Source organism: Pleurodeles waltl, chromosome 2_1 (genome assembly GCF_031143425.1).
Source record: "Pleurodeles waltl isolate 20211129_DDA chromosome 2_1, aPleWal1.hap1.20221129, whole genome shotgun sequence".
NCBI lineage: Eukaryota > Metazoa > Chordata > Amphibia > Caudata > Salamandridae > Pleurodeles > Pleurodeles waltl.
Genome location: NC_090438.1, coordinates 23,937,835 through 23,962,972, shown reverse-complemented (window position 1 = coordinate 23,962,972; position 25,138 = coordinate 23,937,835). Strand labels below are relative to the sequence as shown.

Below are 25,138 nucleotides of genomic sequence, written 5' to 3'. Positions count from 1 at the left end.
AAATGCCGGGTAAATGTCTCACCCATTGCACTGCTGTATTAACTGAGCTACAATCCATTTGACCTTGTAGAGTGGACAAGGTGATAATGACTGAAACTGAATGTGGAAGTGTTACAGCAAAATTCAAAGTTTAATTGGCAAGGACTGAGAGGAGACACAGAAAGCAGAGCACCCAAGGTGTCAGAAGCAATGGACTTACAAAGCAAGCTATAGAAACTGTGTGATTCAAGACAGAGACAATTTATTTGTTTCCTCTTTGTAGGTGATTTGTCTATTAGTTCAGTAATATTAGTGTAATTATGATTCACAAGTAGATCAAACAGGTATTTCTTTTTGAGCATGAACCAAAATAAAGCTTTCATAATCTGCCACATCATACAAATGATACACTGTCCTAGGAAACACCTGCAGCTCCTTAATGACATAGTTATTTTCACCTAGAGCTTCCCTGACAGAACACTCATCAATATACAGATGGGGAAACTTAAAGCTTCCTGTCATGAAAAATGTCTGCTTGAGGCAAGCTATCATTACTAAATGCCCTCCATTTTTCAACAGTGATGAGACATTTTCTAAGGCCCTGCAGAACTCCTCTTTATCTGTCACATGGATCTCCAAACAATGTGGTAAGAGCAGGCAGTCAGCCTGTGGCAGGACGGTGGGAAACAATGGGTTGCATTTGCTGACGTCATATTTGACAACTTTTGTGATTTTTCCTTTTACCCTATTTTCCACCTCAGGCCATTCTTCCCTAGAAATAAAGAAATAAAGATAATTAATATTATTTTATTATGGACTAAATCTGTTCTTTTACTTTGTGGGCAGTTTTCAAAGTTAGTCTGTATAAATACAAATAATATGTATGCAAGGACTTTATATATATGCACTAACCATCCACTTGCACGAGGTGCACATTTATTGTTTTAACTCCACTCCTACTTTGATGTTGAGCAGTAAAGTAAATGTTTCTCGATTAAAGCATACAAAATTAAAATACTTTATAACAACAAAGAATTTATGAGGTTTCATCCCTATAGTACACTTGTCCCTCACCCAGATGAAAGATGGGGTTTGTATGGTAGAGTCTGACTTTACAAACATAATGATGACTAGTCTGGTCTCTATGGCATGTGCTCTGCACAGATGGCAGAAATACACACACATAAATGAGAGTGTATACCCATGACTGCATACATTTGCACACACTCATACACACAGACACACACACACAAAACCTTCCCTAGACACAACCAAACATGCACAACAACAAAGACACATACCCACACAATCCCCTACACACATCTTCACACAAACACGTTACCATCCTTATTGGGACTATGTGTGAATACTTGCTTGTGGGGACTAAACCTTCCTAATCTTTTACAATTACATCAGTAACAGAAAAATGTGAATACAAATTCATAATACAGGATCTTGCTTCAGATTTGCAAATATGTTGCTATCATGCCGTCAGAACCATCCTTGTGGGGACTTGAACTTGTGTTGACATCTTTGTGGGGGCTTGCTCCATTCATATATCATATATCAGGATTGCAGAATGGAATTTAAAACTATATGCTTTGCTTAGGGCCTAATTTAGAGTGTAGGATTTTCTGTCGCCATATTACGTGTTCTGTAGGATAAAATGGAATCATAATACGGCAGATGGGATATCAGTCACATTTGTGATGAAGTAACCAAACTCTAAATCAGGCCCTTAGTTCTCAAAGTCTTAAGAGATAATGGACTAACATATGAATAAATTGAATGATGACATCTCCTAAGGAATAACATGTAATGTTAATGTTCATGTTTGCATGAGGATGGGGTGTGATGATAGACATAGAGATAACATTTTATAATAATTGCATCATAGACTCTTCAGAGACACTCTCAGCAACCATAAAGAAAGTCCTCCACAGATGTAGCATATGAAGATGATGTCTAATTTTCCACAAAGATAATCTATAATTATAAGAATGTTGAAGTTCCAATAGAAATCGTGTGTGAAAGTAATCTTATTGCAGTACCCACTAAGGTAATGTATGATTATAGCACTGATCAAGTCCCCACACGGATACTGTGTAGTTATAGGGATATTTAGGGCCCCAAAGGGAAATTGTGTTGTTACTGGGATGTTCAAGTCACCACAGATATAGTGTCTGGTAGCTGTATTGTTCAAGTTCTGAGGAAATTCAATTTTTAATACGATCGTATCGACCCGCCATTTTGTGGCCCGCCGCCATTTTATGTTGCCTTCACTCAGGCAGCACAGCGAACGAAGTCCATTCTGCCTTTTCTGCTTATTCTGCAACATGGTGTTCAAAACAGCTTTCTGCCTCTATCTTTACAAGGCTGGTATTAAGGTCTGACCGAGTACACTAATCCCTGTCTGGTTTTCTAATCCTTGTTTCAACTATCTGTAGGCTCACACTATTCTCCGCCGATCTTATCTTATCGTCTGGCCTTCGCTGTCCTTTGCTAGTATTCTCTCATTTCACAACTGTTTTCCAAACGCACACAAACTTATCGCACCACATGCAACTTCGTTGTGGATCGGTTAATGAATTAGTTCAAGGGAGGGGTGACAAACACAGCTGGAGGGGAGGCAACCTTAAGTCACTTGATACTTTGTTCTGTCTTGTTTTCCGACATTTCTATTGACTCTGTTCTATCTTTACATCATTCTTACTGGCTCCTTTCTATGTGTTCTGGGAGTGTATGTAGTTAATAAATGTTTTTATACGGTATATAAGATTGTGCGCCACAAAGTAAAGTGGCAGTCTCCTGAGAACATACCTTGTGTACTTCTTGGACAACTGTACTAGCTGCAGCTAATAAAATCTGATCTTTTACGCCTGACAGAGTGTCCCGTGTCTCTGTTAGTTGAGGCAGGTGAATCCAAGGAGATTTTAGGCGTACCCTGCGCCGCCAGGCCCAAAAGGTTCTGGTTCTTCAATTGGCGCCCAACGTGGGGCGGCTTCAGCGGTACCGGTTCTGCCTGAAGGTCGTGAGGAACCCCGCAAGAAAATTCTGGAGGAATCGCGAGCCACGTCAAGCGACCCCTGTATGTCGAAGTGGTCCGAAGGTCTTTTTCAGCGCGGTTACTCCTTCCTGACGGCTACTGACGACTGCTGCCCTGACTGCCGCCCTGCCTTGGCCCTTTCTTTGATGATGTATGGTAAAGCGAGACGATAGACGGGCCTCTGTTGGTGTAAGAAGACATCCTTAGTTAAGTATTTGGTGGGTCGCGCCCACAAATTTTGGTCTTTGTTTTGTCCTTAGGTCCTTAGATTTGGCCATTGCAGTGGCCAAAGCCGAGGGGTAAGTGCATTTGTGCTGTGTAAACTGAAAGTTTTACCCCCTTGATGTTTGTGAACAGCCAGTAAAAATCGTGAGATGTCTGGTCTGACTAAGTTTGGAAAACTTTGTTGCTTTGGTTGTAATAGGGACTCCCAGCTTGAGGACTCCTGTCCGATTCCTTCGGTTGGAACTCCCATATATGAGCTCTATTCTAAACATGGTGTTGGTCCTATTGCCTTTAATAAGACATGGACCCGATATACAAAGAAAGATGGTGTTTTAAAATGGCCAGAAAATGGTAGTTTCGAAACTGATGTGCTAGATAATTTGGAAGCAACGTTATTTAAAAGAAAAGCCCGGCCGGCAATGTTTGACTCTTTTCGCCTTTGGCGTAAGGAAGCCAAACAGAGAGAAATTAAACAAGCGAAACGAGATAGGAAAACACAGGGAATGACGATTATACAGGCTGCTCAGCAATTCAAAGATGATGAAATAGATAATGCAATGGAAATTTCAGACAGACAGCATCGAATGGCAATAGATAAATGCTATCCGAAGTTGCCTATCTCTTCCCTTGATAAAAGAAAAGATTTTGAGGAAGATTCCTTAATGTCCCACTTATTGAAATTGCCTCCGCCCTATGTACAAGGTGCTAATGCACCCCCGATGTTACAGCCTGTTCAGCCGCCAGTTGTGCTTCCGCCTGCTCCAGCTTTTCCACATTTGCCTCCTCAAGTATTGCCTATGCCAGCTTTGCCTTTAACTCCTTTGCCTTCTGCTCCTTTGGCAATTCCTAATGCTCCTTTAGTTAATTCACCTAATACCTTGTCCCCTATCCTTATGTCAAATTCTCCATCTACGCGTAAGCGATTTACCGATACTGTCTCTGGTCTCTTATCACCTTTCTTTGAAGCTTTAAACGTGTCTCCAGCTTTTTCTCGAAGACAGTCTCGTAGTCAATTCCCAGACTCCGAAGAGCGAGAAAAATTGGACTCACTTGCTTGTAGATGGATCAAGAAGGGTCCCCAATATAGTACGTCTGATATTATGTCCACCTTTCTGCAATGGAATGCACCTACGCAGAGATATGTTTTTAAAGTTATGTGCGATACTCTCGCTAAAGAATGGGAGGATATGAATTTGGGTTCGGTCCCACAGGATCTGTTAGATGTTCAGGCTGACTTTGACAAAGGACTTATTGTAGGTCCTAAGGTTGAAAACGCTGTCAGAACACTTATTTCTTTCAGATCCCTATTGTTCTCACAGACTTTTCCTGATTCTGATCCTTCAGTTAGGACAGTACTGAAAAACTATCCCATGAGAGAGGTTTCTCCAATATGGAAGGAAGAAGTTGCAGCAGCAGGTGCTAATCCAGCTATTCCTGCGCATTTTCAGCGCATATGGATACATGTCCCCTGGAAAAGGTCTGAAGTTTTAGCACTTAAACAGTCACTACCAGATTCACGCAAAAATCCTGCTGGTTACTATAAAGAGTTGTCGCAAACAGTTGATGCATGTACTATGAATTTAGCAGATATTGACATGTTGATGGGAAATGTAGTTCCACAGACAATATGGGCTAAAATTCGTAGAGAGGATCACGCTCAAGAATTAGGCGGCGATTGGAACGCTATTATTGCCGCAGATAGAGGTCAAGTAGGTGGTGCAAAACCCGACGCTTTGATCTCAGAACTCCCTGGTAGGATTATTACATTAATGAAAACAATGATGCCTGCTTTGAGAGTTAATTGGGATAAGCTAGCAGCATGTAAACAAAAGAAAGATGAAAGTGTTTCCGATTTCTTTACCCGATTTGAGGAGACATTCATTGATCACAGTGGTCAAGATATGGCTACAGAAGGGGGACAGCGATTATTTGTGGATAAGTTCGTATATAACTTGCTTCCTGAACTATCACACAAGCTAAAAGACTCCGAGAGTTCATGGGCAGTTTCTTCTTCCGCCCAGATATTGGCTACTGCACAATATTATGAAAATAGAGACAAAGAAGAAAGGGAAAAACAAGAGAAAAAGACGAAAGAATTAAAAACTAAAGTTCTCTTGCAACAGGCTTATCCTCCTCGTCATGTTCAGCCTCAGTTTCAACAGCCTCCGCAGTTTCAGAGGTTGTATCAAAAGCCTGAACCATTCATTCCAAGACCTTTGCTAGGTCCCAATCAATGTGCTTATTGTAGGGAGGAAGGTCATTTTAAGAACAATTGTCCGGCATTGTTGCAGCGTAATGGAGCAACATCTGCTTCACGAGGTCGTGGTGGTCTTCAGTCAGCAAATAGAGGTAGAGGTCGAGGTGTGTTAACCCAAGGGCAGCGTTCTTTTGTTCCTCCAAATTCCGGAAATTACTTTGACCAGCAAAATGTTAGGTCTACACAGTATTACAGTGAGGATCAGTATATTGAAGGAGGGAATGAAAGTCTTCATTTTGAATAGGACAGCCATGGACAAAGTAAGGGGGTTACGTCAATTCCAGTGGATCAGAATGGACCTTATGTTAATGTCACTACAATGGGTGTTTCAGAGCCATTTCTTTTAGATACTGGTGCCATGAGAAGCTCTATCATTCATTCTAAACTCCCTGGCGCACCTTTGTCTGGCTTAACGAATGTATCTGTAGGATTTTCTGGCGCCCCTGTTCGCAATCCAGTTTCTTGCCCTTTGCCTGTTTCAATAGGCCCTTATGATTTAGAAGCTCCGCTTCTTCTGACGAATGGTTGTGGTGAAAATCTGTTGGGTTTAGATCTATTAAAAAGAATGCATGCTACGATATATTGTTCACCTTCTGGTGTATACCTCACTCTAGGACAGAAAATGACTAGTCCAATGTACTTATCAAAAGATCAATTTCCACCTGAATTGCTTTCTCTTCCCGAAACGCTTTGGGCTACGGGTCCGAATGACGTTGGTTGTCTTGAGATCCCACCCTATGTTGTTACTCTCAAGCCCAATGCTGAAATGCCACGTATTCCGCAATACAGAATTTCTACTGAAGGTGAGAAAGCACTTCTGGAAATTGTCCATGATTTGATTCAGAAGGGTGTGGTTGAGGAAACGAGAGGAAATATATGTAACAGTCCTGTTCTTCCGGTTCTTAAACGCACTGATTCTTCTCAGCCTCCTGTTTATCGTTTTGTAATTGATCTTCGGGAGGTAAACAAGATTGTCGTACCACAGTTTCCTGCAGTCCCAGATATCACTGCTCTGTTGACGATGATACCTTCTACAGCGACTTGGTTTTCAGTTATCGATTTAAAGAACGCTTTCTTTAGTATTCCCATCGCCGAAGAGAGTAGAGATATTTTTGGTTTTTCCCTCGGAGGCCGAAGCTTCCGGTTTAAACGCGCACCTCAAGGTTATTGTGAAAGTCCCTCTGTTTACAGTCAAGCTCTAAAATGTCATCTTGATGCCTTTTCCTTACCGTCCGGTGCCGCTCTCATTCAGTACATGGATGACTTGTTAGTTGCCGCTGATTCAGAGGAGATTTGCAAAAACGTGACCGTTGCACTGTTGCGTCATTTGTTTGATCTAAATCACAAGGTTTCTCCTTCTAAATTACAATATGTCTGTCGCGAGGTGACTTATTTGGGTCATCTCTTGTCAAAGGAGGGACGACGATTGACCCCCGAACGAATTCAGGCAATTGCACAAATGTCAGTGCCATCCACACAAAGAGAGGTACGTGCCTTTTTGGGCATTACTTCTTATTGTAGACAGTGGATTCCGAGTTTCTCTTTATTGGCTAAACCGCTGTTGGCACTAACTTTAAAAGATACGCCTCAGCCTCTTCCGTGGACTGACGAGTGTCAGAAGAGTTTTACTGATTTGCGTATTGCTTTGTGTTCTGCTCCTGTATTGGGTACTCCTGATTACAGTAAGCCCTTTACGCTCTATGTCCACGAAAGAGAGGGTTGTGCATTGTCAGTCTTAACGCAGCGTTTTGGAGATCAACAGCGACCATGCGCATATTTCTCAGCTACGTTAGATCCAGTAGCTAAAGCATTGCCTAGTTGTCTTAAGGCGACAGCGGCAGCAGCAATTTCTATCCGACAGTCTGCTGGAGTAGTGCTAGATAATACTCTCATTGTTATGGTGCCACATGCAGTGGATATTTTACTAAATAGGACAAAAACGCAGCATCTTACGAGTGCTCGGTTGTCCGGATATGAGCTGACGCTTTTGGCTAGTCACATACACATCAAACGATGTAATACCCTGAATCCAGCTACTTTGTTGCCTCTTCCAGAAGAGAGAGATGTCTCTGAACAGCATGATTGTTTTCTCCGTACTGAAGAAGAGACTAAGGGTAGAATTGACCTAAAAGACACGCCATTGGTGAATCCAGATGGAACACTATGGGTAGATGGTTCTTGTTTCAAGCTCCCGAATGGAGATACAGTTTCAGCCTACGCTATTACTACTTTGCATACGATTGTGGAGACAGCACGCATTAGACATAATTCAGCTCAGGCAGCTGAATTGATAGCCTTAACTAGAGCGTGTGTGTTATCCGAAGGAAAAAGAGTAAACGTGTACACTGATAGCCAATACGCTTTTGGTGTAGCGTTTAACTTTGGGCGCTTATGGAAGGAAAGAGGATTCTTTACTTCCCATGGTACTAAGATACAACATGGTCAATTAGTGACTGAACTTCTTGAGTCACTTACAATGCCTACTCAGATAGCGATCGTGAAGTGTAGTGCACACAAAAAGATTGTGGACGATGTTGGTCGAGGAAATGCATTTGCAGATGAGGTAGCGAAAAAGACAGCCAGAGACAACACAAGTCGAATGTATGTTGCAGGTCCCGCAAACTGCGTAAGAGAAAAGGGAATGTGTGAAGATACAGTAGAGAGTGTGAAATCAATTCAAGGAGAGGCTACGGAGAATGAGTTGAGAAAGTGGAAGGAAAGTACAGGAATGTTAGATGAGATGGGATGTTGGGTTGAATTATCAGAACATCAACGTTGGCTGTTACCAGATGCTTATGTACTACCTGTAGTTACTATGGCACATGGTCCAGCTCACCTAAGTGCAAAAGGAATATGTAGGCTTCTGGCTCCAGTGTGGCAAAATGAGGGGATCCCAAAGTGTGCAAATAATGTAGTAAAACATTGTATTGTTTGCTTGATGTACAATCCGGGAAAGGGAACCCCAACTCCAGCAGGTCATTTTGCTCCTCCAACATATCCATTTGAGGTGTTGCAGATCGATTATATTCACATGGAACGATGCAACAACCTCAAATATGTTCTGGTGGTAGTATGTGCTTTTTCTAGATGGGTAGAAGCCTACCCTCTGAAGGACAATACTGCTTTATCAACTGCCAAAATACTTTTGAAAGAATTCTTCCCTAGGTTTGGTTTGCCGCGCATTGTCTGGAGTGACAATGGGAGCGAATTTGTGGGTCAAGTCATGCAAAAAGTTTGTGCAGGTCTTGGCATAAAACAGAAGTTCCACGCGGCGAATCACCCACAGTCGGCTGGTTTAGTAGAATGCTACAATGGAACCTTGAAGCTCAAAATTGCTAAGGTGCAAGCTAGCACAGGACTTAATTGGCCTGATGCTTTACCATTGGCTCTTCTGTCCACCAGAACAGCAGTACACTCTCGTTTGGGGCTTAGCCCTTACGAAGTGATATTTGGTCGCCCAGCTAATGTATGGGGAGTTCCTCGCCCTAAGAAATACTCAGACTTGCCATACCCGATGTTGATTGACTACTTGCATGACCTTACAACTAAATTGCGTGTTCTTCATCAACAGGTTCAGAGTGCTCTACCAGAGGCTTCTACAGACCCAGGTCATTCCATCCGACCAGGTGACTGGGTCTGCACGAAAAATTTCCAACGACAGAGAAATTTGGAGCCCAGATGGAGAGAGCCACGCCTGGTTCTTTTGACCACAAGAACAGCAGTTAAAGTCGAAGGAAAGAAAAACTGGGTGCATGCCGTGCACTGCAAGAAAGTGCCTTTGCCTTTGCTTTTCGATCAATGGGTCCGTAGAGGCATCAGTGACTCTGAAAGTGAGAAAGTTCCGCAATTTGTACCATTCAGTGATGCGCGTCTAATTGGAACACTTTCTGAGAAAGAGGACGACGACATCCTTCAAGAAGCAATACCATCGCATCGACGCTTAAACACGACAAATCCAGGAACATTGTTTCAAAACCAGACTGCCTCTGGACAGGAACGCTATAATTTGAGACCAAGACCAAAGAACTTGTAACTTTCTCTCCTATGTAGTACTCTATCCCGGTTGCAGGGTCACGGTAGGAGTCTTAGTCACGACCTGAGTAAGTGGCAATAGGCCTGCAGGACCTCACAGTGTCATAGGACGGTAGATAATCGTGACTACAGTGATTGAGGAAGATTGCCGTGAGCATCCACTTAGAAAGATGGAGGCTACATTAAATAAAAGAGAAAGTAAAAATGTACAGAATAATTGTAAAGAAATATGTAGTCATTGTAGTATTGCTCTATGCGTCATTATATTGTCGTGTATTCTTTTGGCATCTGTAAACTGGATCATTATTACTCTGCAGCAAAAAGTTGTCTCTTCTCCTACCTCTACATCTCCTTCTACTATCTCTCCGCACCTATTCCACACTCTTCCCCAGCATGAACTCATTAGAAGAACTGAATACTTTAACAATTCCTTCGTCCAGTTGTTACATCAACATCAGTTAGTGATCAATACAACTGACTGTTGGGTGTGTGGACTCATACCACATACGGTAGAAAAAGGAATGCCATATTTAGTTCTTCCATTCTCCTATGAAGGTTCCGCTTGGGCTTATTTTGTCATTTTCAATAATGCATATCAAAGCAAAATTAAACAACCTGTCAGTTCACATAGTGTTGGTTCAGATTTCAGTCATAGTTTATTGATAAAGGGAATGGTAGCTATGGCTAAAATCATGGAAAAAAGTGAAGCTTCCATAGATGAAAGAAAAGCATATACCAATTGGAACATAACTAATTACATTTCCAGCCTCAATGATAAGGTTGAGCAAGGAAAATCTCCTCCGATACGGGTCATACCCCAACAAGGAAATTTTTGTCTGCAAATAAATGGAAGAACTCCAAACACCGGACAAAGAGAAAGTTTATGTTCCCATACATATGTTTATTCAGCCCTGAATTCACCGCCGTTAGTACCATCTCAAGGTACATACTTCGTTTGCCACGATAGGGCTTATACATGGTTGCCAGCTGATTTTTCTGGTACTTGTTATATAGCCTTTCTTCTTCCCCCTACATACACCGCTCCTGCGAACCATCATAAAAATAGATATGGCAGAGGGATTGTGGATTCGAAAGACACAGCAGGACAAGAGGGAGGAGATTTCCTCAAAGGATTTCTTCCCTTCTGGGGTCCAATGGCCAACAGCAGAAATATAAGGCAATTGGTTCGTGTCGTAGAAACCACCATAGACATCACTGTAGGAGCTTTAAGTAACATTACAGCTGAACTACAGGCTGATCGTCTTATGACCTTGCAGAACCGTGTTGCCTTAGACTTTGTTCTTGCGGACCGTGGTGGAGTATGCAAATTGATCGGATCAAGTTGCTGTATTTTCATACCTAATGACGCTCCGACAGTATACCAAGCTATCTCTAAGTTACACATAATCTCCGAGTCGATTCATCAGGACGAAGGAGATTGGTCCTTTTCAGAGTGGTTTTGGGGATTACTGTCCAAATGGGGTTGGAAGGTATTGACATTCTTTGGAGTAATTTTAGCTTTTATATTCTCTTGTTGCCTTTGTATGCACTGCGGTCCTGCCGTCTGCAACCTATGTACTACTGCATGTATTCCCAAACCCAAGTCACAAAGAACAGAGAATATCAAAATGATGGTACAGCAACAGCTTGATGACCTCATGGCCATAGACATCGACTCAGATTAACATGAGTTTGTGTATCTTGCCTGAGTTCTGGCAAAAGGAGGGTCTGAGGAAATTCAATTTTTAATACGATCGTATCGACCCGCCATTTTGTGGCCCGCCGCCATTTTATGTTGCCTTCACTCAGGCAGCACAGCGAACGAAGTCCATTCTGCCTTTTCTGCTTATTCTGCAACATGGTGTTCAAAACAGCTTTCTGCCTCTATCTTTACAAGGCTGGTATTAAGGTCTGACCGAGTACACTAATCCCTGTCTGGTTTTCTAATCCTTGTTTCAACTATCTGTAGGCTCACACTATTCTCCGCCGATCTTATCTTATCGTCTGGCCTTCGCTGTCCTTTGCTAGTATTCTCTCATTTCACAACTGTTTTCCAAACGCACACAAACTTATCGCACCACATGCAACTTCGTTGTGGATCGGTTAATGAATTAGTTCAAGGGAGGGGTGACAAACACAGCTGGAGGGGAGGCAACCTTAAGTCACTTGATACTTTGTTCTGTCTTGTTTTCCGACATTTCTATTGACTCTGTTCTATCTTTACATCATTCTTACTGGCTCCTTTCTATGTGTTCTGGGAGTGTATGTAGTTAATAAATGTTTTTATACGGTATATAAGATTGTGCGCCACAAAGTAAAGTGGCAGTCTCCTGAGAACATACCTTGTGTACTTCTTGGACAACTGTACTAGCTGCAGCTAATAAAATCTGATCTTTTACGCCTGACAGAGTGTCCCGTGTCTCTGTTAGTTGAGGCAGGTGAATCCAAGGAGATTTTAGGCGTACCCTGCGCCGCCAGGCCCAAAAGGTTCTGGTTCTTCAGTTCCCACAGAGATAGTTTGTGGTTACTGGGGTAGTGTTTGGTTATTGGGGTGTTCAGAGAGATGGTCTGTGTAGGTAAGCATGTTTAAGTCCCCTAAAGAGAACATCTGAACATTATCTTCAAATGTTCAAATTTCCACATAGACAATGATGCTTATGTCTTCACAGAGTTAATGTGTGATTATAGGCAGCGCCACCTAAATCATGAGGAAGGGGAGGTTCAAATTATGCAGCAGGTTTGACTTAATTATGTTGCAAGAAAAGGCACATTATGTAGTATAATGTGGCATGTATTGTAATAGTATTATTTCATTATTTTGTCATTTTTCTAAAACTTGTTAACATTGTCTATGCATAGGCTGCACCTCAACATTACCAGTATAACACAGAAATATAGAAATAGGCAACAGAAAGGTGAGCAGTCAACCTCTGCAAAGGGCTTTCTACTGTGTCAGCACGTGTCACTGAGTTTTAGTGTGATTTTTAGAAACAATTTTTTGGTTAAAATCTAAAGCGAATGCACCAGATGATCGATTACATGGCAAACACAGCAATCCGATAGTTATAGTTACAGATATTGTGTGTGGAAATTATCAGGGTCAAGTCCATGTAGTCATAGTCTATAAAGATAATGATATACAGGCACCCAAAGAGATAGGTTCTGATTATATGTGTGTTCAATACTTCATATTTTGATAATAGTGGCGTTCAAGTACTTACTGACATAGGGCCTCATTACGAATCTGGCGGTCAGGAGTGTGGTGTTCTGACCGCCACAATACGACCCTGGTGGTCAGACCACCAGAGGACTAACACCACCATAAGGAACATGGGGCCAGATGTAGCAAATTTCTGAATTGCGACCCACAAATTGCGAGTCAGACCAACTCGCAATTTGCGAGTCGCAATTCAGAATGTTGGATGGTGTCCCTGACACCATCTGCGATTCACTGGGTGGTCACAAAGGCCCACCTCATGAATATTCATGAGGTGGGTCGCAATTTGCCTCCCCCTTGAGAATCGCGGCACTCACAGGGATGGTGGCCTGCTGGAGACAGCAGACCACCATGTCTGTGACTGCTTTTAAATAAAGCTGTTTTTTTTTTTTTGTAATGCAGCCCGTTTTCCTTAAAGGAAAACGAGATGCATTACAAAACAAAAAGATTAAATGTTTTCGTTTAATTTTTTCAGAGTAGGCAGTGGCCATAGGACCACTGTCTGCTCTGAAAACATGTTTTTAATGCCATTCACAAAGGGGAAGAGGTCCCACGGGAACCCCTTCCCTTTTGCGAATGGGTTAGCACCAATGCGATTGCTTTGCGACCACGTTCACGGTCACAAAGCAATCTCGCATTGCACTACGACTTCCTAATTGCGACTCGCAAACCCGTTTTGCGATTCAGTAACAAAGTTACCGAATCGCAAACAGGGTTTTGTGCATTGCATACTGCAGTTTGCACGTCGCAGACAGCAAATTTCTCTGTTTGTGACGTGCAAACTGTTTGCTACATCTGGCTCATGGTTTCTGACAGGGTGGCGGCAGTCAAAGTTGTGGTCAGCCACAGTGGTGCTAAGTGCAGCGCCACCGTGCTCGTCACAAGTCCCTTTCTGCTAGCCTTTTCATGGTGGGCTCCCTGCCATGAAAATGCTCTGCCAGAAAGGAAGTGCTGGGTGCCACAGGGGAACCCCTGCTCTGCACTCTCAGAATGCGCACTTTCTGCTATGGCAGACAGTGGACATTCCGAGGGTGCTGGGGGTGCCCTCTATGCGACGCCATTGGCCTCAGCTCATAAGTTGAGGTCAACGGTGCCACACGGCTTACACTGGGTTGACCAATAGAAACCTCAGATTTCTGAAGTTTCCACTGGTCAGCTCGTAATAGCTGACCAGTGGATCAGGGGGGTACCTGCCAGACTTGCGGCACTCTCCTCCCCACGGGTCTGCTGGTCTGGGTTTTAGACCTCCAGACTTGTAATGAGGTCCATAGTGTGTGAACATTATCATGCTCATGTCCCCATAGTAATAGTGTGTAAATATAATGTTCGAGTCCACACACAGAAATGCACAATAATATGGACATACTTATTTTGAATTTAATAAATTTAAAATACAATGATTTTATTTGATGTTTATGTAGAATAAAATCACCACGTAAAGCAAAAAAAAAATATTTTTTCATTATGTGTTCAAAATGATTACATTTGATTGTGGAAATAATTTACCATCAGTAATTCTATTTAATATATATTAATGCAAGATGATTTTTTATAATGAAAAATACAAATAAAAGATTTTACGTTAAATTAAAAATGATGGCCCTCATTATGACCCTGGCGGTATTTTTACTGCTATGGTGATTGTGGCTGTATCACCGCGCCAACCGGTCAATTTACCATTCATGCCGCCATGGCAGTATTAGCCGCTGGGCTGGACATGTGAATCCCCAGCCCGGCAGCCAACAGAGTACCGCCCCTGGCATTCTGAGCCAGCCTACCGCCATGTTTTCTGTGGCGTTAGCCACACCTCTAAAATCATGGCGGTAGGCCCTACCGGTGACAGAGAATTCCTTTGCGATTCGGTAACAAAGTTACCGAATCGCAATAGGGGTTTTTCTGCATTGCATACTGCAGTTTGCACGTTGCAAACAGCAAATTTCTCTGTTTGCGACGTGCAAACTGTTTGCTACATCTGGCCCATGGTTTCTGACAGGGTGGCGGCAGTCAAAGTTGTGGTCAGCCACAGTGGCGCTAAGTGCAGCGCCACCGTGCTCGTCACAAGTCCCTTTCTGCTAGCCTTTTCATGGTGGGCTCCCTGCCATGAAAATGCTCTGGCAGAAAGGAAGTGCTGGGTGCCACAGGGGAACCACTGCCCTGCACTCTCAGAATGCGCACTTTCTGCTATGGCAGACAGTGGACATTCCGAGGGTGCTGGGGGTGCCCTCTATGCGACGCTATTGGCCTCAGCTCATAAGCTGAGATCAACGGTGCCACACGGCTTCCACTGGGTTGACTGATAGAAACCTCAGATTTCTGAAGTTTCCACTGGTCAGCTCGTAATAGGGCCGTGCAGGGGGGGACTGTAGGAGGCTGGACTGGCTTGTAGTGAGTACCAAGGGGTACTTGCACCTTGCACCAGGCCCAGTTATCCCTTATTAGTGTATAGGGTGTCTAGCAGCTTAGGCTGATAGATAATGGTAGCTTAGCAGAGCAGCTTAGGCTGAACTAGGAGACGTGTGAAGCTACTACAGTACCACTTAGTGTCATATGCACAATATCATAAGAAAACACAATACACAGTTATACTAAAAATAAAGGTACTTTATTTTTATGACAATATGCCAAAGTGTCTTAGAGTGTACCCTCAGTGAGAGGATAGGAAATATACACAAGATATATATACACAATAGCAAAAATATGCAGTATAGTCTTAGAAAACAGTGCAAACAATGTATAGTTACAATAGGATGCAATGGGGAAACATAGGGATAGGGGCAACACAAACCATATACTCCAAAAGTGGAATGCGAACCACGAATGGACCCCAAACCTATGTGACCTTGTAGAGGGTCGCTGGGACTATTAGAAAATAGTGAGAGTTAGCAAAATAACCCTCCCCAAGACCCTGAAAAGTGAGTGCAAAGTGCACTAAAGTTCCCCTAAGGACAAAAGAGTTGTGTTAGAGGAATAATGCAGGAAAGACACAAACCAGCAATGCAACAACTGTGGATTTCCAATCTAGGGTACCTGTGGAACAAGGGGACCAAGTCCAAAAGTCACAAGCAAGTCGGAGATGGGCAGATGCCCAGGAAATGCCAGCTGCGGGTGCAAAGAAGCTTCGACTGGACAGAAGAAGCTGAGGTTTCTGCAGGAACAAAAAGGGCTAGAGACTTCCCCTTTGGTGGACGGATCCCACTCGCCTTGGAGAGTCGTGCAGAAGTGTTTTTCCGCCGGAAGGACGCCAACAAGCCTTGCTACACGCAAATCGTGCGTTTGGCGTTTTTGGACGCTGCTGGGGCCCAGGAGGTTGCAAATTGGACCTGCAGAGAGAGGGGACGTCGAGCAAGACAAAGAGCCCTCACTGAAGCAGGTAGCACCCGGAGAAGTGCCAGAAACAGGCACTACGAGGATGCGTGAAACGGTGCTCGCCGAAGTTGCACAAAGGAGTCCCACGTCGCCGGAGACCAACTTAGAAAGTCGTGCAATGCAGGTTAGAGTGCCGTGGACCCAGGCTTGGCTGTGCACGAAGGATTTCCGCCGGAAGTGCACAGGGGCCGGAGTAGCTGCAAAGTCGCGGTTCCCAGCAATGCAGCCCAGCGAGGTGAGGCAAGGACTTACCTCCACCAAACTTGGGCTGAAGAGTCACTGGACTGTGGGGGTCACTTGGACAGCGTCGCTGGATTCGAGGGACCTCGCTCGTCGTGCTGAGAGGAGACCCAAGGGACCGCTAATGCAGCTTTTTGGTGCCTGCGGTTGCAGGGGGAAGATTCCGTCGACCCACGGGAGATTTCTTCGGAGCTTCTGGTGCAGAGAGGAGGCAGGCTACCCCCACAGCATGCACAAGCAGGAAAACAGTCGAGAAGGCGGCAGGATCAGCGTTACAGAGTTGCAGTAGTCGTCTTTGCTACTATGTTGCAGGTTTGCAGGCTTCCAGCGCGGTCAGCGGTCGTTTCCTTATCAGAAGGTGAAGAGAGAGATGCAGAGGAACTCGGCTGAGCTCATGCATTCGTTATCTAGAGTTTCCCCAGAGACAGAGACCCTAAATAGCCAGAAAAGAGGGTTTGGCTACCTAGGAGAGAGGAAAGGCTACTAACACCTGAAGGAGCCTATCAGCAGGAGTCTCTGACGTCACCTGGTGGCACTGGCCACTCAGAGCAGTCCAGTGTGCCAGCAGCACCTCTGTTTCCAAGATGGCAGAGGTCTGGAGCACACTGGAGGAGCTCTGGACACCTCCCAGGGGAGGTGCAGGTCAGGGGAGTGGTCACTCCCCTTTCCTTTGTCCAGTTTCGCGCCAGAGCAGGGGCTAAGGGGTCCCTGAACCGGTGTAGACTGGCTTATGCAGAATTGGGCACATCTGTGCCCAACAAAGCATTTCCAGAGGCTGGGGGAGGCTACTCCTTCCCTGCCTTCACACCATTTTCCAAAGGGAGAGGGTGTCACACCCTCTCTCAGAGGAAGTTCTTTGTTCTGCCATCCTGGGCCAGGCCTGGCTGGACCCCAGGAGGGCAGCTGCCTGTCTGAGGGGTTGGCAGCAGCAGCAGCTGCAGTGAAACCCCAGGAAGGGCAGTTTGGCAGTACCAGGGTCTGTGCTACAGACCACTGGGATCATGGGATTGTGCCAACTATGCCAGGATGGTATAGAGGGGGCAATTCCATGATCATAGACATGTTACATGGCCATATTCGGAGTTACCATTGTGAAGCTACATATAGGTAGTGACCTATATGTAGTGCACGCGTGTAATGGTGTCCCCGCACTCACAAAGTTCAGGGAATTGGCTCTGAACAATGTGGGGGCACCTTGGCTAGTGCCAGGGTGCCCTCACACTAAGTAACTTTGCACCTAACCTTTACCAGGTAAAGGTTAGACATATAGGTGACTTAAAAGTTACTTAAGTGCAGTGTAAAATGGCTGTGAAATAACGTGGACGTTATTTCACTCAGGCTGCAGTGGCAGGCCTGTGTAAGAATTGTCAGAGCTCCCTATGGGTGGCAAAAGAAATGCTGCAGCCCATAGGGATCTCCTGGAACCCCAATACCCTGGGTACCTCAGTACCATATACTAGGGAATTATAAGGGTGTTCCAGTAAGCCAATGTAAATTGGTAAAATTGGTCACTAGCCTGTTAGTGACAATTTGAAAGTAATGCGAGAGCATAACCACTGAGGTTCTGGTTAGCAGAGCCTCAGTGAGACAGTTAGGCACCACACAGGGAACATATACATGCACACCTATGAGCACTGGGGCCCTGTGTGACAGGGTCCCAGTGACACATACATATAGGCCACAAACCTATGAGCACTGGGGTCCTGACCAGCAGGATCCCAGTGACACATAACAAACATACTGAAAACATAGTGTTTTCACTATGAGCACTGAGGCCTGGCTATCAGGATCCCAGTGAGACAGTGAAAACAGTGACAAACATCCTGACATACACTCACAAACTGGCCAAAAGTGGGGGTAACAAGGCTAGAAAGAGGCTACCTTCTCACACAACCCCCCCCAAACGAAGGACAATAAGGCTAACCTTGGCCAGTTGAGACGTTATTGTCTAAGTGGTGATAAGTAGAGAGTAGCTCTGCAATAGACTGGTTACTCCCTTTATCATCCACTATATGGTTACTTCCCTGTGGGGATGTAAACCACCCTGTTTGAAGTTTTTTAGCTAAGTAACAATGTGAAGATGTTTTTTCAGAGTTTCTATCAGTAAGTTTTAGTTTAGAGCAGTGGGAATTGTCCACTGAACCTATTTGTAGTGATGGAAATGCCAGACAGGGATGCTGTCTCAGTAAAGCCATAGCTGGGCAAAAACTTTGTCCATTTGGCTGGAAGAGGGAACAGGGATGCTGTTTCTCTTGAGTTGGAGCAGGGCAGGGATGCTGTCCTATGAGCTCCACACTAGGGCAGGGATGCTGTCCTAAGTGTTGTGAGGCAGTACAGGGTTTCTGCACTAAAGTTTCTCTGGGAGGGTTGGAGGGATGCTCCATGTTAACTAAAATGGTGCTCTTTTTGTCACCAATGTTAGTTATCCCACAGAGAGGTACTTCTACCTCAGGGAGTCCAGCTATGCCAGCTGATGATTCCCTTGGAACAGGTGCCACCCCAGGAGAGATTTCTCCCACCACAGGAATGGTATCCTGAATGGTAGGGTGGTTAGGGGATACTGTGATACCCTTTTTACCTGTTGATGGAGAGGGATCCTGAGTTTTCAGGCCTTCTCTCCTTTGCTTTTTCATTTCAGTAGAAATGAGAGGGAACAATTCCTCAGGGATGCCCAGCATGGCTGCATGGGCATAAAACTCTACATCAGCCCAACCTGAGGCCTCTAGGTCATTACCTAAGAGACAGTCTACAGGTAAGCTAGGTGATACCACCACCTGCTTAGGGCCAGTAACTCCACCCCAACTAAACTGAATTATAGCTAAGGGAAGAAACTTAGTGGAGTTATGGACATCAATAATCTTATACTGTTGTCCAATGATGTGTTGTTCAGGAGGCACTAGGTTTTCAGTCACCAAAGTGAAACTGGCACCTGTGTCCCTGTAGGCCAAGGCCCCAACACCATTTATTGAAACTGTCTGCCTGTACTTATCCATTGTAAGGGGACAAGCAGCCAGTGTGGCAAGGCCAATGCCACTAGGTGTGACAGAAACTGTCTTGGGACTGATTACATCAGTTTCCACTATGGACCCATAAGTGAACCCAACTACACCCTTTGCTTGACTGTTGCCAGCAGTCCCACCACTAGTACCACTACTGCTAGGGGCACTAGAGCTTGATGTATTAGTGGTGGTAGGCTCAGGGGGTTTACCTGGACAGGACTTATCCCCTGGCCTATGGCCTCTATTTTTACACACAAAGCACCAAGGCTTTTTAATGTGTGCAGGTTGGGAAGAAGAGGAAGAATTTGTTTTATCCCCACCCTCTGAAGAGTGTTTAAGATTTGAAGTGGGATCTTTGGTTTTACCCTTATCCCCATGCTTATCTTGAGATTTTTCACCATCTTTCTTCTTATTGCCATCTTTGTCACCCCCTGTATGAACTTTTCTGTTCAACCTTGTTCTGACCCATTTGTCTGCCTTCTTTCCCAATTCTTGGGGAGAGGTCAGATCAGAGTCTACCAGGTACTGGTGCAACAAATCAGACACACAATTATTAAGTATATGCTCTCTCAGGATTGTGTTATACAGGCTTTCATAATCAGTAACTTTACTGCCATGTAACCACCCCTCCAAGGCCTTCACTGAATGGTCAATGAAATCAACCCAGTCTTGTGAAGACTCCTTTTTGGTCTCTCTGAACTTTATCCTGTACTGTTCAGTGGTTAAGCCATAACCATCCAGGAGTGCATTCTTAAGAACTGTAAAATTATTGGCATCACTTTCTTTCACAGTAAGGAGTCTATCCCTACCATTTCCACTAAATGATAGCCATAGGATAGCAGCCCACTGCCTTTGAGGGACATCCTGTACAACACAGGCCCTCTCAAGTGCAGCAAACCACTTGTTAATGTCATCCCCCTCCTTATAAGGGGGAACTATCTTGTGCAGATTCCTGGAATCATGCTCTTTTGCAGGATGACTATGGGGAATACTGCTGCTGCCACCATGGGTATCTAAACCCAACTTCTGTCTTTCCTTCTCTAATTCTAAAGACTGTCTATCGAAATCCAGCTGTTGCTTCTTGAGCTTCAGTCTGGTTTGTTCCACTCTCAATCTATTGAGCTCCCTTTCTAACAATCTGTCATCAGGGTGGGTGGGAGGGACATTTCTAGATACAGAGGTATGATGGGAATGAACAGAAGGAGACCTGTCCCTTACAGAGGGCACCCTAACAGCTTGGCTAACAGTATAATGTGAGAGCACACCATCAGTATGGTGTGATTCAACCTCTGTACCAACTATGCTAGACTGTCTAGTAATGGGCAGGCTGAGAAGTTTCTTTCCTGAATCTTTTCCTGGGGGAGTCCCTGGATCAGATTGAGAACCATTAGCTACTTTTTCACCAGATTGGGCACTTATGGCCTTATCCTGTACTCTAAGCATGTTAATTAACAGTTCTAAGGAAGGATTCTTCCCTACACTCAAACCTCTCTCTATGCAGAGACTCCTTGCTCCTTTCCAGCTAAGGTGATCATATGCAAGTTTGGACAGTTCAACATTTTTTCCTGTGCCAGACATTTTTTAGAGAGAGTTAAAGTGATAGAAAAAGAGAAAAAAGTTTTCAGAACTTTTTGGAAAGACAGAAAAAAACTTTTTTAAACTTTTAAGAACTTTTTGAAAGTTTTAGAAGTACTTTTCAGCACTTAGAAAAGAGTGAAAAGAGGAAATGCTAAACTTTTTGGCTATGTGTATATACACTGACCTTGTTTTGTATATTTTTCTCTTATGAAAAGTACAATGACAAGAGTGGTAAGTAGTCTCAAGCACTTATCCCACCACTGCACAACCAATGTAGGAGGCTGGACTGGCTTGTAGTGAGTACCAAGGGGTACTTGCACCTTGCACCAGGCCCAGTTATCCCTTATTAGTGTATAGGGTGTCTAGCAGCTTAGGCTGATAGATAATGGTAGCTTAGCAGAGCAGCTTAGGCTGAACTAGGAGACGTGTGAAGCTACTACAGTACCACTTAGTGTCATATGCACAATATCATAAGAAAACACAATACACAGTTATACTAAAAATAAAGGTACTTTATTTTTATGACAATATGCCAAAGTATCTTAGAGTGTACCCTCAGTGAGAGGATAGGAAATATACACAAGATATATATACACAATAGCAAAAATATGCAGTATAGTCTTAGAAAACAGTGCAAACAATGTATAGTTACAATAGGATGCAATGGGGAAACATAGGGATAGGGGCAACACAAACCATATACTCCAAAAGTGGAATGCGAACCACGAATGGACCCCAAACCTATGTGACCTTGTAGAGGGTCGCTGGGACTATTAGAAAATAGTGAGAGTTAGCAAAATAACCCTCCCCAAGACCCTGAAAAGTGAGTGCAAAGTGCACTAAAGTTCCCCTAAGGACAAAAGAGTCGTGTTAGAGGAATAATGCAGGAAAGACACAAACCAGCAATGCAACAACTGTGGATTTCCAATCTAGGGTACCTGTGGAACAAGGGGACCAAGTCCAAAAGTCACAAGCAAGTCGGAGATGGGCAGATGCCCAGGAAATGCCAGCTGCGGGTGCAAAGAAGCTTCGACTGGACAGAAGAAGCTGAGGTTTCTGCAGGAACGAAAAGGGCTAGAGACTTCCCCTTTGGTGGACGAATCCCACTCGCCTTGGAGAGTCGTGCAAAAGTGTTTTTCCGCCGGAAGGACGCCAACAAGCCTTGCTACACGCAAATCATGCGTTTGGTATTTTTGGACGCTGCTGGGGCCCAGGAGGAACCAGGAGGTCACAAATTTGATCTGCAGAGAGAGGGGACGTCGAGCAAGATACAGAGCCCTCACTGAAGCAGGTAGCACCCGGAGAAGTGCCAGAAACAGGCACTACGAGGATGCGTGAAATGGTGCTCGCCGAAGTTGCACAAAGGAGTCCCACGTCGCTGGAGACCAACTTAGAAAGTCGTGCAATGCAGGTTAGAGTGCCGTGGACCCAGGCTTGGCTGTGCACGAAGGATTTCCGCCGGAAGTGCACAGGGGCCGGAGTAGCTGCAAAGTCGCGGTTCCCAGCAATGCAGCCCAGCGAGGTGAGGCAAGGACTTACCTCCATCAAACTTGGGCTGAAGAGTCACTGGACTGTGGGGGTCACTTGGACAGCGTCGCTGGATTCGAGGGACCTCGCTCGTCGTGCTGAGAGGAGACCCAAGGGACCGGTAATGCAGCTTTTTGGTGCCTGCGGTTGCAGGGGGAAGATTCCGTCGACCCAGGGGAGATTTCTTCAGAGCTTCTGGTGCAGAGAGGAGGCAGGCTACCCCCACAGCATGCACAAGCAGGAAAACAGTTGAGAAGGCGGCAGGATCAGCGTTACAGAGTTGCAGTAGTCGTCTTTGCTACTATGTTGCAGGTTTGCAGGCTTCCAGCGCGGTCAGCGGTCGTTTCCTTATCAGAAGGTGAAGAGAGAGATGCAGAGGAACTCGGCTGAGCTCATGCATTCGTTATCTAGAGTTTCCCCAGAGACAGAGACCCTAAATAGCCAGAAAAGAGGGTTTGGCTACCTAGGAGAGAGGAAAGGCTACTAACACCTGAAGGAGCCTATCAGCAGGAGTCTCTGACGTCACCTGGTGGCACTGGCCACTCAGAGCAGTCCAGTGTGCCAGCAGCACCTCTGTTTCCAAGATGGCAGAGGTCTGGAGCACACTGGAGGAGCTCTGGACACCTCCCAGGGGAGGTGCAGGTCAGGGGAGTGGTCACTCCCCTTTCCTTTGTCCAGTTTCGCGCCAGAGCAGGGGCTAAGGGGTCCCTGAACCGGTGTAGACTGGCCTATGCAGAATTGGGCACATCTGTGCCCAACAAAGCATTTCCAGAGGCTGGGGGAGGCTACTCCTCCCCTGCCTTCACACCATTTTCCAAAGGGAGAGGGTGTCACACCCTCTCTCAGAGGAAGTTCTTTGTTCTGCCATCCTGGGCCAGGCCTGGCTGGACCCCAGGAGGGCAGCTGCCTGTCTGAGGGGTTGGCAGCAGCAGCAGCTGCAGTGAAACCCCAGGAAGGGCAGTTTGGCAGTACCAGGGTCTGTGCTACAGACCACTGGGATCATGGGATTGTGCCAACTATGCCAGGATGGTATAGAGGGGGCAATTCCATGATCATAGACATGTTACATGGCCATATTCGGAGTTACCATTGTGAAGCTACATATAGGTAGTGACCTATATGTAGTGCACGCGTGTAATGGTGTCCCCGCACTCACAAAGTTCAGGGAATTGGCTCTGAACAATGTGGGGGCACCTTGGCTAGTGCCAGGGTGCCCTCACACTAAGTAACTTTGCACCTAACCTTTACCAGGTAAAGGTTAGACATATAGGTGACTTATAAGTTACTTAAGTGCAGTGTAAAATGGCTGTGAAATAACGTGGACGTTATTTCACTCAGGCTGCAGTGGCAGGCCTGTGTAAGAATTGTCAGAGCTCCCTATGGGTGGCAAAAGAAATGCTGCAGCCCATAGGGATCTCCTGGAACCCCAATACCCTGGGTACCTCAGTACCATATACTTGGTGAATTATAAGGGTGTTCCAGTAAGCCAATGTAAATTGGTAAAATTGGTCACTAGCCTGTTAGTGACAATTTGAAAGTAATGCGAGAGCATAACCACTGAGGTTCTGGTTAGCAGAGCCTCAGTGAGACAGTTAGGCACCACACAGGGAACATATACATGCACACCTATGAGCACTGGGGCCCTGTGTGACAGGGTCCCAGTGACACATACATATAGGCCACAAACCTATGAGCACTGGGGTCCTGACCAGCAGGATCCCAGTGACACATAACAAACATACTGAAAACATAGTGTTTTCACTATGAGCACTGAGGCCTGGCTATCAGGATCCCAGTGAGACAGTGAAAACAGTGACAAACATCCTGACATACACTCACAAACAGGCCAAAAGTGGGGGTAACAAGGCTAGAAAGAGGCTACCTTCTCACAGGGACCTGCCAGCCTTGCGGCACTCTCCTCTTCACGGGTCTGCTGGTCTGGGTTTTAGACCTCCAGACTTGTAATGAGGTCCATAGTGTGTGAACATTATCATGCTCATGTCCCCATAATAATAGTGTGTAAATATAATTTTCGAGTCCACACACAGAATTGCACAATAATATGGACATACTTATTTTGAATTTAATAAATTTAAAATACAATGATTTTATTTGATGTTTGAGTAGAATAAAATCACCACTTAAAGCAAAAAAATTATATTTTTTCATTATGTGTTCAAACTGATTATATTTGATTTGTGGAAATTATTTACCATCAGTAATTCTATTTAATATATATTAATGCAAGATGATGATTTTTTATGATGAAAAATAAAAATAAAATATTTTACGTTAAATAAAAAATGATGGCCCTCATTATGACCCTGGCGGTATTTTTACTGCTATGGTGATTGTGGCTGTATCACTGCACCAACCCGTCAATTTACCATTCATACCGCCATGGCAGTATTAGCCGCTGGGCTGGAGATGTGAATCCCCAGCCTGGTGGCCGACAAAGTACCGCCCCTGGCATTCTGAGCCAGCCTACCGCCATGTTTTCTGTGGCGTTAGCCACACCTCGAAAATCATGGCGCTAGGCCCTACCGGTGACAGAGAATTCCTTCCCTGTCACCGGTAGGTGTCTCACCCTTCATCCAAACCCAGCCTCCCTCCCACCCCCATACACACAATAACCCTCCATACTTGACATTCAAATACATCCCCCACCCACC

General features: G+C 44.8%; 1 protein-coding gene across 1 annotated transcript in view; it reads right to left on the bottom strand.

The window, feature by feature from the left end:
• Positions 1 to 224: 224 nt before the first annotated feature.
• Positions 225 to 25,138, bottom strand: part of LOC138258156 (nicotinamide N-methyltransferase-like) — a 72,904-nt gene continuing 47,990 nt past the window's right edge. Inside the window, exon 3 of the mRNA XM_069205921.1 lies at positions 225 to 751. Within this exon, the coding sequence (XP_069062022.1) occupies positions 316 to 751 (436 nt within the window). The 3' untranslated portion in view covers positions 225 to 315. The remainder of the gene's footprint in view (positions 752 to 25,138) is intronic.